Source organism: Anser anser (genome assembly GCF_964211835.1).
Source record: "Anser anser genome assembly, chromosome: 10".
NCBI lineage: Eukaryota > Metazoa > Chordata > Aves > Anseriformes > Anatidae > Anser > Anser anser.
Genome location: NC_139730.1, coordinates 13,666,910 through 13,683,923, shown reverse-complemented (window position 1 = coordinate 13,683,923; position 17,014 = coordinate 13,666,910). Strand labels below are relative to the sequence as shown.

General features: G+C 38.9%; 1 protein-coding gene and 1 long non-coding RNA gene across 33 annotated transcripts in view; one reads left to right on the top strand and one right to left on the bottom strand.

The window, feature by feature from the left end:
- PEAK1 (pseudopodium enriched atypical kinase 1) overlaps positions 1-17,014 on the bottom strand; it is a 118,829-nt gene that overhangs the window by 31,258 nt on the left and 70,557 nt on the right. For 29 of the 30 annotated variants that reach the window (XM_083850788.1, XM_083850786.1, XM_083850782.1 and 26 more), the window contains one exon: positions 3,824-7,087. In XM_083850788.1, the coding sequence (XP_083706914.1) occupies positions 3,824-6,975 (3,152 nt within the window). In that variant the 5' untranslated portion in view covers positions 6,976-7,087. Of the gene's footprint in view, positions 1-1,804; positions 2,560-3,823; positions 7,088-17,014 lie in introns of those variants that run through there. The other variant, XM_083850795.1, reaches the window with a different exon arrangement.
- LOC310905111 overlaps positions 1-17,014 on the top strand; it is a 105,813-nt gene that overhangs the window by 51,247 nt on the left and 37,552 nt on the right. The window lies entirely within an intron of this gene.

The window sequence follows — 17,014 nt, the reverse complement described above, 5'->3', positions numbered from 1 at the left end:
GGAGGACTTTTTTTTTTAAACATATCCTTACAGTGATCTTAAATCTTAAAACTATTTGTATAATGAGAGTGGCACCGGGGTAAGATTTGAAGGATAATAAGACATTATCAAAAGCTTTGATATTGCTGCCCTCTGATATGTATAGAACCCATTAACATGCCCAGTAAAACACCCATGGGCTATTTTCACTAAAAATTGCCTTAAAAGAACCCAAATTGCTGATGTACAAGTATGCTCTTTAAGGAAAATGTTTAAAAACAGATCTTCAAAACATATACATCTGTAGACATAATAGGTGTTTCACTCATTTTGGAAGATAAAACAGGATAGTGACCTTTTCTATCTATGGGTCAACAGAACTCATGCCTGTTGATTGCCAGCTTAGTTTCACGTCCTATTGAATAAATTAACATCAGTTTAGGAATTAGATTCATAATCCCAACTTGAGCTATGAAGAAATGCCTTCTTACCTAAACCAGAGTGAAATGAATATACAGACCTCATTACTTCAAGTATTTCAAGTAAACATGCAATTTTATCTTTAATTCATCCAAGTCTGGCCCAAAGAGCCTATAAAGAAAAGTTATGAGTGACTTGTAGCTATGAAAGGAAACTACTCAATTCGGTACGTAACTGAAATGGAAATGGCTGTGCACAATGCACTTGTACCTTGATTTACGAAGGCAATGCAATCTAAAAATGGTGTCAAAATGTTTTAGTTCAGCTCTGATACGGTTTATGAAGATAGAAAAGGAAGAATCAGAAGGCAGGGCTGCAGTTTTCTTTTAGGAAATGGCTCAATCTAAAAAGTTGCTCCTGGGTGTAAGCAATGATCTCTCAATGAGGAAGAAACCTTTATCTTGTGAAACTCCTGTAACAAGAGTCTGATCCACTAGAAAACAAAGCCTTTGAGGAACAGGAAGATCCTTTCTTTCCTAAACTTCTGTGTGGATTCCACCAAGTGCCACACCACCTTCATCACTGACAATGGCTTAGGCCAGAAATGTCGTTACCGTTGTAGAGGTCAGTTTTGGCATTTGCCTGGCAAGACCTTCTGCATCATAAAAAATGAACCCCAAGAGTTCTGAGAACACCTGATTTCCATTCCAATTACAATACGGCTGACATTATTGCTGATTTTTAGCAAAAACTAATCCATCTGCAAATTTTTGGTACAGTTAATACATTAGTATTTGCTATCTCCTTTGGAACCACCTTATATGCAACCTGGCTCCAAATAGAAAGAAACTACCGCATGGATAAAACCACACCAAGTTCTTTTATATAGTTTCCAGCTTTCCAAACAACTGTGCCTTTTGCCAGTGCTGTTCAAAGGGATGAACTGACCTTTCTTGGTGGTAACTTTAAATACCTTCAGACCTGTTTTGTGGTTATGTTATCAATCTCTAGCAGCTTTGTAATCCATTTCAAAGTAAAGAAATATTGTATATTCATTTAATTTACTTTCAAGATCCCCTAGTAATCTGACATTTTTAAAGCTTATCTTATTTTCCAGGTCATCAGTTTGTTTTTTCAGTGAGCTTACTTGTGTTGGCATTCTCAGGCAAGTGTCACGTTCATTGATTGCTATCTTCATCTCTTCAGTTTTCCTCTATGCCTCTGCAAGCTTAACTGAAGATTTAAAAAATATTTTCCAGGCATATATCTTAGCCTGAATTAACATTAAACTAACCTTTTAATAACATCTGATGAGTTAACACAAGACAAGTATAGCATCACCTGTTATGTCTCCTGCACGTGTGAAAATGGAAGTTGACAACCCTGATTCTCACCTACTGGAATATTAAAAAGAGAAGTCAAAACCCTTTAACTAAATTCCTTCATTTTCTGGCAGTCTAAGGTTTCTCTCTGTCTCTTCAACAGTATTTAATATTAAGTAAAAATACAAAACAACAACTACCTTAAGGCTTTAAATTGCATCAAGGTAATAAAAAATAAAATCCACTGCCTAGTGTTCTAACAATGTATTTCTCAGTATTTCATTTTTTACTTTTATTTTTTAATTTGTAGAAATTTGCCACAGAACAATATTGTTAGGAAGAAGAAATTCCAATTCTAGCATTCAGAGAATTCTGATTTGCACCAGGAAAAATGGTGAGATATGATTTTAGCCAGTATCACCATGACTTGCAGAAAAATTAAAAGTAAAAATACTTTTTGGAATAAATGAGTCAGATGGGACAGAATGACCAAGGGCCAAAGGAAGTCCAGTAACAGTGTAAAAATATAAAACAGGATAACAGCACCATCTCTAGGGTAGTCCAAGAACAAGTGCCAACGATGAGTCTGTTATGGCTGTTTACCACTGAGATAAGCAGCTTCTCCTTTCTGTCTTCCCTTGTCAGATCAGAGAATTGATCTGGCTGAAAAATACCTCTGCAGTTACTTTTCCTTGGATCACTTCCCCAGTCTGTTCACCAGAGGTGACCACACAAACTGTCGTGCCAGCACAAGAGGGTGAGCGAACCTGCTGATGGTGATATATTCAGTAAGGCTGCTGGAACCATGTTGACACAAAGTCACTTTCTTCATGTTCCCCTGGAGATAATGCAAAGAACTTGTTCCAATGCAAAGAACTTGTTCCTCTGTAGGGACAACTGAAAGCACAAACTTCCCTGATTCTTTAACTTGCTCTCTAAAGCTGCTAAAATTTTTCCATGATAAATATATTTGTGAAATTCCCACAGAGGTGACAAAGTTAAAAAAAAAGAGTTTCCTACCAGTATGTTATTGTTGCAATGAATTAAATAATGCAAATTTGAAGTTATTTTGGAATCAGTTTGTATAATAACCTTAGAAGACCTAGTCTAATACATCTACAGCTGTGGTCTATACTCAGTGAAATGCATACTATGCCCACGCAATAGCCTGCAATGAATATCTCCAGTACCCTAGGTTATGCACTGTCATGCATTGTAGGAACTCTGTGGTGTGTTGAAAACAACATGTATCTGGAACAAGCATATTTCTTTGTGTTTGGAGACAACCAAAAAAGCATGTGTATCCTTGAGAATGGAATAAACAGGCCTTTAAACCAAGACCTAAAACATTCAACTACCTGGAATTTATAGGGTAAGATAAACAATCTGACCAAATATTCCTAGAGAAAACAACACATGATTTTAGCAAATTATGATTTAAAAAATATTAAAAATGAAATCACTGAACAAAATTGTCAGGCAGAAATGGAGCAATGGGCTCTGCTGAATCCAGTACTGTTAGGGGGCAGAGTATATTCATTACTAAAGGCCTTGCAAAATGTAGATTTATTATTTTATAGATAATTTAATTCTATTATTACTTTTCACATGGCTTATTTTAGGAGTGCAGCAGTGATGTTGCAGTGTAGCATCAAGTTAATTAGCCTATCTTGTTTTCGTGGGTATGTGAGATAAAGTTAGCACACCACCTTTTATGCGTCACAGATCTTTTAACTTCTATTCTTCTTTTAAATAGTAGCCTTCTATTTCCATAGAGGAATTATTTAGTTCTCCTATAACAGAAGAACTATTTCTTTAACTAGAAATTCAGGAAAATCTGATTCAATGGAACATGACTATCACAATGTATTAATGAACCTGCAAATACCAACTCCAAATAGCAGTTACTGTTCCCAGTAATCTTTTTTTGATTCTTTCTGATATCCAATATAAAGCAAAGATTTTTAGAATATACTTCAAGATACCTAAAATAAATATATTTAGAAAAATTTACACTTAATAAAACCCCTTGATTTCTTCCCTTTTTGGTAGTACATACAGTGCAGTTCACAGCTGAATGAATAAAAAGACAAGCGGATTACCTGGGGATTTTCTTCGGAATCTGAGGTGGTGATGAATGGCTCATTATTTTCTGTTCCGAGCTCTCCGGAGACTTTTCCTGTATTTCTCCTTTGTCTTTTGCTAGTGCATCAGCAATAGCAGACTCCACTCCACTCTTGTATTGCTGGTCAACCTTTGGTTCAGTCTGTGCTGGTTCACATCTATACATGAAAACAATTGATGGCTTCTCACTGGTCTCTGATTTTGCCTCGCTGAACCACTGATGACGTTGAACTGGAGGAGGAGGGAGCATGTGTATTACAGTTCCATCAAGACCCACCAATTTTCCTTTTTCTCTTTCTTTCTCTTTGTCTTCCTCCTCATCAGTTTTTCTGCGGCGGAAGAAGCTCTTAAATGATATCCAGCGTTTGGGTTTTGCGTCAGCAGCTCGTCGACCTTCCGAATGAAGGATTGACTCAGCCTCTGTTGACCTGGTGGGACTATTTGGTTTGGTCCAGTTGCTGAAATGTCTTTGCAACAAGTTACTTGCGTGATAGGGTGAAGATGTGGACCGTGGAGGAGGAAATGGCGGTGCTTGCTCTGTTTTGGGACTTGTCATATTTGGGGTGCCTCTCACTGGCTTTGGAGAATGGGTGGCGACCGGCTGTGATAGCGTATCTTTCTGCATTTTAACGGCTGTGTTTTCCATTGTCTTGGATGGCTCTATTTCAGACTGTGATGTAAAAAGAGATTTGGGTCGTACCAGCGTGTTTTTAGTAGCATCTGCATCAGGGGGTAAGGAATACAGTTCTTCTGCACTGCAAGACTTAGGTCCAGACTGAGGCGTTTCTGGTGGAGACTGCGGAGGCTGGATGGAAGCCACAATCTGTGAAAGCACCGTGCTTGCATTCTCTCTACTGCTGTTGCCAACGGAAGCCTCCAATGTCACATCTGCTGGCTCTTGGGTTGTCTTTTGAATTCTTGATGGGGAGCTGTGGTCAGAACTATGACTTCTCTGTGGTGATATCTGACTTTTACTGAGACAGCTATTAAACTCTTGGACCTTTTGAGCCACAGAACCCAGCCTGCACTCGGTGTTATTAGTTACCCCCTTCGCCTGGGAAAATTCACTGGGTTTGCTCCCTATAGCTTCAGTCATTTTGCTTTCTGTTTCTATTTCTTCATATGTGTGGCTTATTACACTGGTAGTTTTATCTTTGATAGATAGCTCTCCGCTGGTTCCTAGAAAACTTTTATAGATAGCCAGGTTATCATATGCATTTGGATTGATCACAATAGGAACTTTAATAGCATTTTTGGAACTCTTAGCATAAGTGGGCTCATCATGAATGATAATAGGAAAAGGCGGCATGCCAGCGTTATTGTAGCTGTTGAATTTTATCTCAGATAAATTTGGAGACTTAACTGGGATAGTTTTTGAGGAAAGGTTTGTAGCTGTAGGCGAAGTAGGAGCTGACTTGTGGCTTGTCTTCCTGGGAGGAACAGAAGGTCCTGAGCTGTTAGCAATTAACTCTACCTTAGGTATCTTCTGTCTTGGACTAGTACTAGAAGTCCACACTTCTTGATATCTGATTGCACTGGATTTTTTCAGATTAGCGTTGACTCGTGCAGGTGATGCTGCAGAGGATGTAATAGGCGTGCCTGGAGTTACTGGTGAACTTGGGTTAGATGATGCATTTTTGGTTTCTGAGGTTTCAGTTGGACTCTCTTTACATTCATTGGTCATGGCAGCTGATACATCCACTACGGTATATGGCTTGCAAACTGGTTGTTCCATATTCACTACCCTGTAAGGTTTAGCTTGCTCTTCCACAGGCACCAAGTTGATAGTTACAGCTTGACCAGTAACATCTGAAGAACTTTTATTCTCTTGCTTATCAGTCTGTACAGCAATTTTGCCGTCTTTCTCTTCCAGTCGAAGAGCAAGGACTGCCTTGTGGGTTTCTAGGCTCTTTGGAACATTTCTGGAAGCTTTTGACACATCCTTCACTTGCTGACTAACACACAGACTTTCATATTCTGGTTCGATCAATTTGATGTCCTGAGGAGTACTAGGAGATAATCCTCCATTACAGAGTTTCTGTGAAGAACTGCTGGTTGTTCCAGAACGAGACTCTTCTGTCAATGAAGAATCAGGAGACGTAGAATCAGAAGATACCATGCTCTGCATGCTCTCTTGCCCATAAAGAATCACAGTCTCTTCCCCATAACCATTTAAAATTTCATCATAACTATCATCGTAATCGACTGCACAGATCCGCTGAAGAGACTTGTTTCTAAGGGGCACGGTGTTCCATTTTTTGTCAACACAGAACTGAACAGGAGACAGGGTGTTAGCTCGAAAATTAGCAAAGCGAGGTTGGCCCCTCATACGAATTTCCATTGCTAGCAACTCTTCATCACTTTCATCCCAGCTCTCATGCTCTTCCTGCATGCTGCCAAAAAACGTGTCATCCTCACTCTCATCTCCACTAGAGAATTCTGGGTAACAGAAACGTCCACCTTCATTACTTATTACTTCAGTGCTTCCACTCAGAATAACATGCTTACTGTGCGAATCCTTCATTCCACCCATCATGCAGCTTGGAGGGATCTTTCTTTCTAATGATCTTTTATAACAATTATTTATTCTTCCCAAGAAGGTTTCTCTCGAGTTCATTTCATTTCCAGTTAGCTGAGGTGTGGTATCCAAACCTGCAATCTCCTTCAAAACTTCTGTCAGTCCATTATTATTATTATTTGGTATCTTACCTACACCATCGTTGTTGCCATAAGGCCTGTGAACATGGCTATAACCTTCAATTTCATCTTCATTATTATTGTTCAGTGGTTTTTTGTTCAAGACAGCTTTGTTTTGGTTCCAGCTTGGGGGCACGGATTTGTTCTCACAATGATCCGGCGCGCTGATTTCGCCACATACACCCTGCCCATCTACTACCATCATGGTGGGCTTCACAGCTATCGTGGGTTTCTTTGCCACAGGCGGTCGGAAGTTTCCTCTGTTTCCACCACGATGGCTGTTACTTTGGTTTGCGTTGGTTTTCAGATTGCCATGCGAGAGGGTTTTTTTCTCAGATACTGGAGGTAACTGATGCAAGCTTTTTGGCTTGAAGCAGTTCTTACATTCACCAGGTTTCCAGACGTGTTCAGTGAAAGTGTTGCAAGCAGACATTTTCCCAGAGCTTTGCGCTTGATGCTGTGCTGTTCAGTGCATGGTCAGAATTTCATCCATGTGTTTCCTCTTTGTTCACTTGGTATGGCTACTGTTTTAAGCAGTGATCATTCTGAAACACAAAAGAGAGAAGGAGGATAAGAATGGGGAAAAAACAGGATGATCATTATACTTTTTTGAATGCTGCTAACAACAACTCAGAATAACCAAGTAGCCTTTTGCTGATGCCTTAAGCTCTTTTTACTTAAATTTACAAAACTACAGTCCTCATTTCAGCTGGGATAGAGTTAATTTTTTTCCTGGTAGTTGGTATGGTGCCATGTTTTGGATTTAGGCTGAGAATAATGCCAGTAACACACGGATGTTCTAGTTGTTGCTGAGCTGTGCATACACTGAGTCAAGGACTGTTCAGCTTCTCGTACTGCCCTGCCAGCGAGGTACCTGGGGGTGCACAAGGAGCTGGAAGGAGACAGAACCAGGACAGCTGACCCCAGCTGGCCAAAGAGATGTCCCATGCCATGTACTGAGCCATAAAACCTGGGGGGGATGATGCTCAGGGACAGGCTGGGCATTGGACAGCAGGTGGTAAGCAACTGCATTGTGCACCACTTGTGCTGCAAATTCTTTTATCATTATTTTCCCTTCCTTTTCTGTCCTGTTGAACTGTCTTATTCTCAACCCATGAGTTTTTACCTTTTTTTTCCCCTCCCAATTCTTTCCCCTATCCCACTGTGAGGCAGAGGGAGAGGGGGCAGTGAGTGAGGGCTGTGCGGTGCTTAGCTGCCTGCCAGGTTACACCACAGCGCTACTTAGATGAAATGCAAAAAAATGTGGCAAGTATTCTTCTCGGACATAAAGAATTAAAACTTTGTCAGTGAAGCCCTATATTACTCAGAGCAGAGAGAGAAAAATGGCAACGACTGAGAACATAGAGTAATTCTCTTGACTAGTTCAGGACCATTGACCTTAATTTTTGCCCAATAAATCAAATGCCAGGAAAAGGACATAAAACCAAGGATTAGTGCATATTGTCTTCAAAATAACCATTTAAATGTGTGACAAGAAAGTAAAAGAATATACTTTACTCTATCAAATGCAATTTAGATCACTCGTTTTAGCTTCAAATGTCGAATGAGCTGAGCTTAAGTGGCAAAATATGTTCAACCAATTCCAAACTCTGCCATTTAAGCACTTTTTTCAGCGGAGTCAAATTATAACTAGACAGATACTTTGTTTGACAAGACAGGCTGGACTCTATGCTGAAAAATCAGCTAAAATGCTGGGGCAGCCTTTCTAGAAAGTCAGTTTCTTCTTTAGCTTGCTATAGTGGCAATAAACCATTCTTATATCCTCAAAACAAAGCTATGGATGACTTTTAGTTCCTGATTTGTTTCACAAGTAGCTTTTCCACCTAACACCCCCCCCCCCCAAACAACTGAAATATAATTGTAAATCTATTTCAAAATGAGTTGTCTTTTTTCCTGAAATGATCAACCTTGAGTAAGAATCAGGCATGAATCTGTTATACTTCACAGTCATTGGAGTATCCCAGATTTGAGTTTTATGAATTAATGCCTGAAGATTTTAAGCCTTCTAAGCCAAAACCACAACTCTGGTCTCTTCATCACTGTTGCATAACCCAGAAATGATCTGACATTTTACTGAGGTGAAAGAAGCTGTCTGTTGCTGGTTCTGCTAACGCAGGCACTGATAAATCAGTAATTTTATATTTTTACCAGCTTTGGATGAAAACATACTTGCTGTTCACATAGGTACCTTGAAAGTGTAATACCAAACCCACTCAGTGAAAGATGCAGCTTTCTATAAAGCCAGAGGTTAGTAACTCAGCAGCAGGACACTTATGCTGGAATTCACCATGGGCACAACTGGTTTTCATTAGCGGAGCAAACAATAGAAATCATTAGTAAAATTGACACTTGTCTGACTTTCTCAGTCTCCTCACGTACTGCTCTGTGTTTTGGCAAAGGGCTAGCCTACGCTGGAAAACTCTGAAATAGGAATTCTGTTCCAACACCAGATGGGGCTGAAGTCTAACTGTATTATAACAGAGTACATTCAGACACAGTCATGGTACCAGCGCTATCATATTTCATACACTGACTGAATATGTTTCCAGACACAGCTTTTTGCCAAAAAGTCAGTGCCAAAAGCTTTTTCTTTGTATGACCTAAGAGATAGAAAGTCTGCCAGACAGAGTTCTGCCCAAACTTCAGCCTCTGTTTTAAATATACACTGAGTAAAAGGCCTTTGCATTGTTTTGATCTTTGCCAAGATTTGTTGGTTCAACACTTTGTCAGCCTGTGCATTGTAACCAGAAAAATCACATTAAGAAGTAATTCTCCTAAAATATGAGAGAGAAAGAAATAGAGAATACTAGAATTTTATACTGTGGTTAACTCCTTCTTTTCATGTTAACAACTAAAAGGAGAAAAGTTGCACTAAAAGTTGCACAGCTGAAATAAATGTTTTCTTGGAAAATATATTTCTCCATTACATAAAATCTCCACGCAGACAATTTAAACAAAGAGATTAGTGCACAGGTGTATAGTTTTTAAGATTTAACTGGGTGATATTATTTCTTAGAAATGGCACAAAGTGCACTTAAATCCTACCACAGAACAGACAGTTTTATGGCCTTCTAGGCTATGCATTTTCTGCTAATGAGGTTGGGGTAAAATGAGAAAGCACTCTATTGCACACTGCCACATGAAAATATTTTCATGTTTTACCACCAGCTGTACTTACTCCCATTTGCTCAGACACACCAGTACGGATCAGTTTTCCTCTAACCCAAATGAGTGCTACACAAAATGTGTGACTGCGAACTACAGGAGGCTTACCAGACCCACAACCCAAGGCTCCAGTCACAGCCGAAGTACGGCAGGGTCACAGTTCTGTGCAAACGTACATTTCATGTCCCAGGAGTACTAATGCAGCAACTGAACTTCAAATGCTACACACACAGACATGCGTGTGTAAATGCAGGCATGTATCAATACACAGACAGAAAATACATAAGATGCATACAGATGTTTTAAATCTTTTGCATTTCAGCACCAAATGGAAATGGTTTAAACTCAACAACATGCTCTAAACATGACTTTTGACACAGTCTGCAAAACAGTCAAGAGTCACTGACTTCTCACGTTTATATACTACAGACAGGTTTCCAATTGGATTTGGCACTTCCAGGATGAGCAGTGCCTGTAACATGCTTTACACTGCCTGCAGCTGTAACAAAGAGGAAATATGCACCTTCAAACAATAGGAAATGTACGTTAAGAAAAAAAAAATAAAAAAACAACAGTGAACTATTTTCATCCTTTTAAATCAGAAGCAGTCTACTGTAACAGATTAAATTCATAGTGACCTTTATATGTCTAAACAGGTATTTGCACTCTCCAAAAAAATCTAGCATTTTTTTAATTGTTGTACAACTAAAAATGATTTTTCTGATGCTTTCCTCTGCCTTTAAAGAAAACACATTTACTATTTCAACCACATAATTACTCCTATGAGTGATAACGACAGTAAAAGTGAATATGAGTGAAATGAATGAGATCTTTCAATACAAAAAAAATTGAAACATTCTTCACATGTTCAGGATATTGCTTCCATTGCTGTTAACGACAGCTGCAGCTGGATAGGGGGCAGCAGAGTCCATTGAAGGTAATGAAAACACACACAAATTCACAAAGAAAAAATCTTTGGCCCTGATATCCAGACATTGTTCATTTCTAGACTCTTGTCCTACTCTTCAAAACTAAGGAGGTCGTGAGGAGATCCAGGCAGTCACACATCAGATCTCTTGGGCTTAACGGTGCTCCTGGTATCTCTTCTTCCGTAGCCTCCCTGCAGCCAATGACTGCCCATTTACCTGCTAAGGAACTGCTAACTCTGCAGAGCCGCTCGCTCCCCTGAAATGAGTAGTTTGGACAACACAACTTACTTGAAGATACTCAATCTCAGCACTAACAACCTCAGATGTTAAATACAAAACTGCATTAGGCTTCTAAAATGTTAACAGTAAACACGTGGTACATTTCACCCTGCATCTCAAAGCTTTTTATGCAAGTTGATAAATATACCTATTCACAATTTATACACAGAAACACTGCAGTGCAATGACGTTAAGCAACTAAAATTCACCAAGTGAGTCAGTGACAGGAACAAGTACAGACAGACAAGTTCTGCTCCTAACGTGGTGCTGCAGCCAGCAGATCGTGATACTTCATTCACTAGGTGGTTGAGTCAGCACAGTTAGTTTATCAGCTTTATAGGCTAAATCACTCTTTGTATAAATGAGAAACAACACTCTTGTTTCAGCAGATACACAGCTGCACACAGAAGGGCTCAGTCTGGCCCTGTTAAGTTGATATTTCACTTTCCAGGTCAGAGTTAGGGGATGAGAGGTTCAGAGTTGCAGTGCAGAGCTGAAGCAGTCATCAGCAGAGGCATCCTCATGTCAGGAAACTGCACAGAAATGCAGCAGTATTATTTGTTGACATCATCTCTGTTGAGTGCACCAAGATGGGAATAAACATGCATTTCAGGCATTTTCCCTTTGTTCTAAGTAATTTCAGGCTGGCGGGTCTCCCTTAGATGCATGCTGGCTGAATCACAATGAAGGCCTTCGCCAGTAATACTTTATACTAACATAATCCAATTAAAAGGAACTTAATTGGTGTGCAACATTCCCTACAATTTCAACATTTTAAAAATGAATAGTCTCAGTAAGTACCAGATGGTGACACGCACTAATTAATCAGGCCTGCTCAATGAATGAGCGTATTAAAATGAATGCACCTATTAGACATGTGTTTTCAATGCTGTATGCTGCAAAAACTCCCCTTAAATGAATGCCTACTATATTACTGAGCAATATGCACAAGTGTGCATTTCATCATTTGTAATTGTAATTCTATCACTCTTTGGTTTCTTCTTAGATCACTAGATACTTGGTACAGGAAAAGGCATTTAACTTCAGCATTGCTGTTCATGAAAATGGGCCTACAATTTTTATGCTGCAGAATAAATTGCATTGATTAGCCTTCTTAACAGACAACAGCCCATTAAATTGCTAGTGAACAACCCACGAACTTCTCACCATTGACAGGCATGTCCTCAGACTGAAAAATCAGCCATGGGAATCCAGCCTAGTTTCCTATATAGGAGCACCTAAACACCACAAAACCACTACTGCTTTGTGGTTTTGTCTGAAGTACTTATAGGCATCTGGACACTCACTGATTGTCACGAAGAATAGTGTAAGTCTAACATAACAAGACTAAAATCATGGTTATTTTTGTCGGTGTCTGATCTTTTTATTATTATTATTATATTTTTATTTTTAATATAATCAAAAACATTTTAAGAAACTTTTTGAAAAAAACAAAACCAACCCAAATCTGAAATGCTCCAACTTCATACAAACTGTCCGGCTTGGGTGGCAATGGGCTGTGAAAACACTTCATCTCTCAGACAGTGTCAATGTGTACTGACTCAGGGCCACTGATCCACAAATACATCTACCACAGATAACTGGGACTACAAATGCAACGTGCCAATTAGGTTTTGTCTTTCATGCCAAAAAAGAAAAGAAAACAAAACACACACACACAAAAACAACCTAAAAAGAAACAACCTTTTCAAATTTTACATCCTTTGTTCAACTTCAGAGGAGAACAAATCCCAAGTGAAGCTAACTGCAACATCTGTTAGGTACATGAAATGTAACATGGAGAGAAGAGTCTCACAGCCAGAGAAGTCAGGGTCCCAAGCTGCAGGCATGTTGAGAAACACACTTGTTGACATTCAGTGCCCAGAAGCACTGTGCTTTGAACAATCTTGCAGCAGTTATTAATGAAAGTCAAATCACGCAAAAAATCTTATGATACAAAGTACTACAGCAGAGTTTGGAAATAAAACTTAATGTATCGATATTTAAACGTGAGAAGTGCACCCACCGATTTCACAGAACTTCACAAAGGTGGGCAAGCATTTAACAATACAGATTTTGTAGCCTGAAACAGTGACTCAAGGTCTCACTTGAAGTCCTAATTTGGTGGAATATCAAGATTAGAACCCAAATTACCTGCCTCTTAAGTGTGGCACCACGCTCAGTCACAGCACTTATTTCTCAAGAGGTGTGCCAGAAAAGAATGTGAAATTAAACAATGGCACTGTGATCTAACACAGATTTATTCCCGAAGTGGACTAATTGGACCAGTATTCAGCACATATCTGATCATTGTTGTAACAAGCCAGAACTGTGCCATGGCAGGCAGCACAGATGGACATTTCCAGAAGTGTTAAGCATCATTATCATTTTTGTTAAAAAAGAAATTTTGTTTCAGATACTTTTTTCTTTTAGTCAGAACTTTGAGTGCTGATACCAGTCCAACACCATAAAATCACAGTCCTACAGAAAATGTAATGAATCTTCCAGTGGATATCGAGGAGGCAGTGACCTAAACTTCAGGTCCATATAATCTATAAAGTTGCCAACTTACTTTAGAACCACTCTGCAGCACGACGTACTATGCTGCTGACATAAAGGGCATGCTTTGGATGGAGAAGACAACAGAATCACTGCTAAACACAGTTCTGTAAATAAAAAAGTTGCAAAATTGCTGCAAGACAGCATGAAACAATCAGGAAAACAACTTGGAACTATTTCTGTTTTTAAACTCCCATGCTGTATTATCTCTCAGTTAAAGAGTGCTTAAATGACATGAATATTTCATAAAACCAAGGGAGTGAAGGAAACCCTGGAATATGTTTTTTTTCCACCTAAAACCTCTAAGAAAAAACATCATAGAAATAACCAATGAACTGCAGCAAAAACCTGCCTAAGGCTAGACAATCTGTAATGCTTCAGAATAAAACAGGCATTGCTTTACAATTTACCTAACCCAAACAGATAATGCCATACAGCAAGAAAAAGGCAAGAAATATCCTCAGGATCTGTACAAGTAGCCTGATTAGATTCTGCATCATCACATTGACAACACAAAAAAACTATAACAAGGACAAGCTCTCACATTTAGTTTTGAGGCCCAGTAGACTAGCAAAGGCATGCATTTGAATGTGAACTCTTCTAACTTCCAATGAGAACAGATTCTTACCTTGAGAAAACTGTTAAAAATGTAATTCCTTTGGAAAAATCATCTTTTATCATTAATATACCTTAAGTCTCTAATGACCAGTTATCATTTAGACAATTCTGCACAGTATATTCTTTTGGTATGCTTTTTACTTGCACAAGAAATTAGATTCCCCCCCCCCCACCATGCCCATCCCTCCAGTAAAAACGCTAAAACCTGTCAATCTGTAAAATACTTTGTTTACCTTGATTCCTAAAAAGGGCTATGCACAACATTCCAAGATCTTTTAGCAAATTAAGGATAAGCACATAAGTACACTAGCTGAGAGATACTAGCTCGATAATGGTAACTGAAAAAATATCCTCAGGTTTGAGTTTGTCTCAACTCTGTTTAAGCAAAATTATGAGAATCAAGCCATTTGTAGCATTCTGAGAATGCATCAGCAGGACAATAGCTTCTATCATGTAATTACCTTTGAATTACTCTTCCTAGGCTCAATTCAAATCCTGCCCTTTTATCTTTTTGGTCAGTTGTTTAAGCACATGAAAATATCTAGAAGAATAAATATTACAAAACTGTTAAACCTCTACAGAATGTGAGTATTCACAATATATAACAATGAACTACCTGAAAAACATTACGCTGCTGCTGCAGCTACAAAACCTGGTAACGGTTGTGGTTAACCTTCTCCTGAGCACAGCTTGAGAATGAAAACAGTGTGCATTATTACTATAGTACTGAAACCATCAATTCTGCAACTACAACTTAAAACTCTCTGCCTTGCACTACTGCTACGTCCAGCTCCAAAGATCCCCACACAGAACCCTGATGCAGCAAAATGCACCAGTGACAACCAGGTATCACTTGGAGTTTAGCAATGTAACTAGTGGTTAGCAAAATACAAAACAGTGTTCAAAAACCTATCAGCGTTATGATACTCACGAAAAAGTTGCCAAAGACAAACAGAATTCTGCAGTATCAGAAGATAAATAACTTGTTATTAGTGGACTGCAGCCACAGTGTGAGGTCAGCTGTAATACAGAAGATAAAGCACACTACAGAGAAAGAAGCCAGATGATTACTCTCCATCAATCTCAATCCCCTCCCCAAGATCCTTTTGAGTTATTTAATAAAGACTTGAGAGAATTAAGTTTAAAAATAAAACACTATCAGCCATTATATATATAAAAAAAGATATTAAAAATAATGGATAAATTAAGAGCAACAGCTCAGTGGGACTGGACTGGGTAAAGCCAACAACTGGGGAGAAAGTTGAAGTGGCTGAGCTACACACAAAATGATGTGGTCCTTTATCAGAACCACACAATGGTACAGCAATGAGCTAAGTACAGGATGAATGGGATCTCATTTCTTTTTATGGCTTCTGTGAAGAAAACTTGCTCATCTTCCTACCAGACAAGGAAGTAATGGGCAAAAGAGAAACAGTATTTTATTTCTATTTTTTAAGAAGCTCTCACAAATCACTAACTGCAGGGCATGCAAATGGTGCAACAGAATATGCACAACAACCAGTAAATTACATGCTTTCAGTGCAAGAAAATCAGAATAAAACCACACAAAGATATGTTAAGAGATGAGAAGCTTTACGTATTAAGTGAAATGGATAGACTGGGTGTTCCCGTTTAGCCTCTCATGAAACAAGAGCAACAAACCCAAGAGGCAGCATATTTAAACTCATGAAAAGAAAATAGTTCCATATAAAATGCTTTCTGAAACAAGATGGCACTGAGATCAAGAGGTAGGCTGGATTCAGAAAAGGATTAGACATTTATACAGATGCTGAGACAGTCGTTACTAGGTGGGGTAAATTCAAACCTTCCAATCTCAGTGTTTGAATGAAGCCGTAACTATTTTGGTTAAGAAGAAAATACTTGCAGTGGCAGACTGTTCCTTTATTGTCCATTTCAGAAATTTCGGCAGTGTGACAGACACAACCACCACTGGAATCAGGGTGCCAGAGCACCGCCAGCACTAATTCACTGCAGAGTGCTTCCCGTTTCTATGCTGCGTACGAGTTCTCTGTCTCATGAAATCATACATCAGCTGTCAGTCTTTTCACACTCACAGATCCAGTTCTCCCACTCCCCTGCACCAGATCTGATGCACAGAAGAGCCACAGAATCCTAGACATCGTCTGAAAGATTCCTGCTCTTCTCATCCAATGTGCTCCACACACTGTTTCCACCTCTGTATGTCACATCTCATTTAGGATTTTAGCTGTTTAAGCCTTCCTTTGGCAAGGCTCTTCTCAAAATTAACCTCTTGGGTAACAACATGATTCTGTCTTTCCCTTTTTATCAATTCCTACTATTTTGCTAGAGTTAACTACATGTTTTGAGAATACTAACATCCCATTATCTCTCAGTGGTAAGGCCTCTTCCTTCCCCCCTCATTGTTTTGTCACTCTTAAGTCAGGCTTATATATGTCAGCCCTGGAAACATTTTTTGTGTTCATTTCTATTTTTTATGACTATGTTTTCATGTTTGATATGGGGCAACAAAGACCTCAGGCTATACTACTTGGGTCAAGTAACTGTATGTAACTCTAGCATGTCTCTTGCAACGATCCATACAAATCCATAATAATGCATACATAAGATAGTGGTAATTACAAAGGTAAGGAAGCCAGATGAAAGCCTTGTAAAAGACGAGTACTCTTTGAATGTTGTCATACTATAGGACAGAAAAATCAGGGTAAGATGACAGAAACTGTATGAAAGGGATTTCTCTCTACAAGCAATTTAACTCTTGAAGAAATACACATTACTAGTTTCTGGTAGGAAAATACAGATGAAAATAAACCACCTACTAATATATCTCATTCACTACTTGGTGCAGCAGGTGGCTAGAAAGGGCTTGAATCTTTGTAAAAACTCCTTCAGCTTCTCATT